Raw genomic sequence first — 2,469 nt, forward strand, 5'->3', positions numbered from 1 at the left:
TAGACCCTGGGGTCAGCTCACCTCTCCCCAAGGACCCCAGGACACCCTCTTTCCCCATGGACTCTGGGGTCTGCTCACCTCTCCTCAAGGACCCTGGGACCCAACCCCTGCCCCATGGACTCTGGGGTCTGTTCACCGCTCCCCAAAGACCTTGGAATCCACCTCCTTTCCCCATGGACTCTGGGCTCTTCCTTCCCTTCTCCATGGCCCTTGGGGTTCTGACTTTCCCTATTGACGCTGTGGATCCCCTCTCCCATGGACTGGGTTTACCAAGCATATCTGTCTCCTTCGTCCCCCTTCTCCCCATAAATCAAGCCTGCCATCCTGCACTGTGTGATCTGGTCCCATGTCCCCATTTCCCCATGGACAGAATGTGCCCTTCCCTCACCCTGCATAGCCTGCTCCCCACTTCTCCTTATGGACCCTCGGGTCTGCCTTTTCCCTGCGCTGCGTGACCTGTGCCCCTGCACCCCACTCCCTGTGGACAGGGTCTCTCTTCTCTCCTGCGCGAGCCCACCTTACCTCCTCCGTGGCTCTGGCAGAGGTAGGGGAAGCGCCACACGTTGCCCAGGCCCACGCAGAAGCCCACGCAGGTGAGCATGTACTGCGCCTTGTTGTCCCACTTGGGCCTGGACGAGGCCTCAGCGGCCTCGATGGTGTCCAGCTCCCCCAGGGACGGGATGCGCTCCTCCAAGCCCGGGTTGGGCAGCACCAGCTTCACCATGGTGGTCTCTGGCAGGGCACGCAGGCACGCAGGCAGTCAGCAGTCAGCAGTCAGCAGTCAGCAGTCAGCAGTGAGCTCGGGCAAGTGGCCGCCACCCGGTGCCCCGGCTTTTTATAGAGAACCTTTGGCACCTCACTTCAGCACCTGGGCTGAAAGAGAGAGTCAGCAAATCCCAGGGGCGAGTCCCCAGGACTGTTAATACCTTATCCACGCAGCACCCTGTCCGGGCCGCCCACGGCCTGGCCAGGGAACCACTGGCCGCGCGCTGAGACCCTCCCGGGGGATGCCCACTTGGGGCGCACGCCCCCACGGGTCACACCCAGCCTCTAAAGTCCGCAGGAGGCCGTTCCCATGGCCGCTGAGGTGAGACCAAGGCAAACACGCTGTCTATTGACCCACTAGCATGTGGAGCTGCTTGCTCTTGGGCTCAGCCTCCAGCGCTGTTGCTGCTCAGGACACACCCCCATCTGCCCAGGGAGCCAGACCAGCAGGAAGGACTGGGTGAGGGCTCCCCACTCCAGGTCCCCAGATCAAAGGGGGTTGGAGCCCAGACACCCTCTGACACCCAACCCCTGGGAGCCCCTCTGGCTGGCTCTACAGAGACCTCAGATGGCTCTGGTCACGCTAGCATCACCCAGGGCCACTGCGGAGTCCACCCGAAGCCCCCTGTTCACCGTGGGGACAGCCTGTCCACACGTACCTCACTGGGAGGGCCAGACGCAGACTATTTCAGGCACTTGAGAACATGCTGCTCCTCAGGGTGACTCTGGTGACCCAGCACACTGCCGGGACACCGTGGGGCTGACCCTGCTGAGGTGGTCAGGAGCCTTCCCCCCAGAGAGGTCAGTGGAGGGGGACCCAGCCCAGTGTTGGGGGCTGAGGCAGCAAGAAGAGGACCCTGTTTCCTCTGCATCCCTAGGCCGAAAGGTGGAGGGTTTCACGTGTTGAGGTTGTGGTGCAGCTGTGGGTGACTGTGCGGGGCGGCTAGATTGGAGGTGCTCCCTTACCCCACTTTCGTGCTTGCTGTCCTGGCTGCCCCCATGTGACCAGCGGGCTGCCTAGCAGAGCAGTAGGCATCCCTGTTCCCACAGAGTCCCTGTTCCCTGGACTCTCTCCACAGAGCTCCATCTAGCAGTTGGCCATCACCTCCTTCCTACCCCATGGCCCCTAGCGTTGGCCGGCCATGATGTATGTCCCATTAGTGGTGGTCTGCACAGCATAGGGGGAGATGGAGGTTATGGTCCACGTGCTGGAATGTCCACCAAGGGCACCCAACATCTGTGTTGTCCACCGAGAGGATCCAGTTGTCCAGTCAGAGGGCAGGATTGGTTTGCACTGACCCTTTCCCCTCTCCTTTTGCATCATTTGAGTAAATGAGGGGGAGGGATGATGGAGGAGCCTAAGCTTTGCCTCCGGAGAGTGGGGAGCCAGGGATGGGTGGAAGCAGTAAGGAAGAGTGAAGTGCTTGCGTGTAGGACCATGTGCTGGGCTCCCAGGTGGATCAACATAGTGGATCAACACAGAAGTGGTTGTGAGCACAGTCCAGGGCTGTGCAGAGGGCAGCTGAGTCAGAGTCTACCCAACACCACCTAATAGAGACAACAGCACTTGGCTCTCAGCAGAGGTGAGATTGGAGGGGAAGGTGAGGCTAGCCCAGGAGACCTGAAAGAGAAGAAGAAGAAGAAGAAGAAGAAGAAGAAGAAGAAGAAGAAGAAGAAGAAGAAGAAGAAGAAGAAGAAGAAGAA

The 2,469-nt window shown here is 60.1% G+C and overlaps 1 protein-coding gene across 2 annotated transcripts in view; it reads right to left on the reverse strand.

Moving 5' to 3' along the window:
- The window catches only part of SLC6A19 (solute carrier family 6 (neutral amino acid transporter), member 19), a 51,725-nt gene extending 51,001 nt beyond the window's left edge, over positions 1–724 (reverse strand). For both annotated transcript variants that reach the window (XM_006893169.1, XM_006893168.1), the window contains exon 1: positions 523–724. In XM_006893169.1, coding sequence (XP_006893231.1) covers positions 523–724 — 202 coding nt within the window. The remainder of the gene's footprint in view (positions 1–522) is intronic.
- Between the last annotated feature and the right edge of the window lie 1,745 nt (positions 725–2,469).

The sequence above is a fragment of the Elephantulus edwardii genome, unplaced genomic scaffold (genome assembly GCF_000299155.1).
Source record: "Elephantulus edwardii isolate Elephantulus edwardi_28Jun2011 unplaced genomic scaffold, EleEdw1.0 scaffold00125, whole genome shotgun sequence".
NCBI lineage: Eukaryota > Metazoa > Chordata > Mammalia > Macroscelidea > Macroscelididae > Elephantulus > Elephantulus edwardii.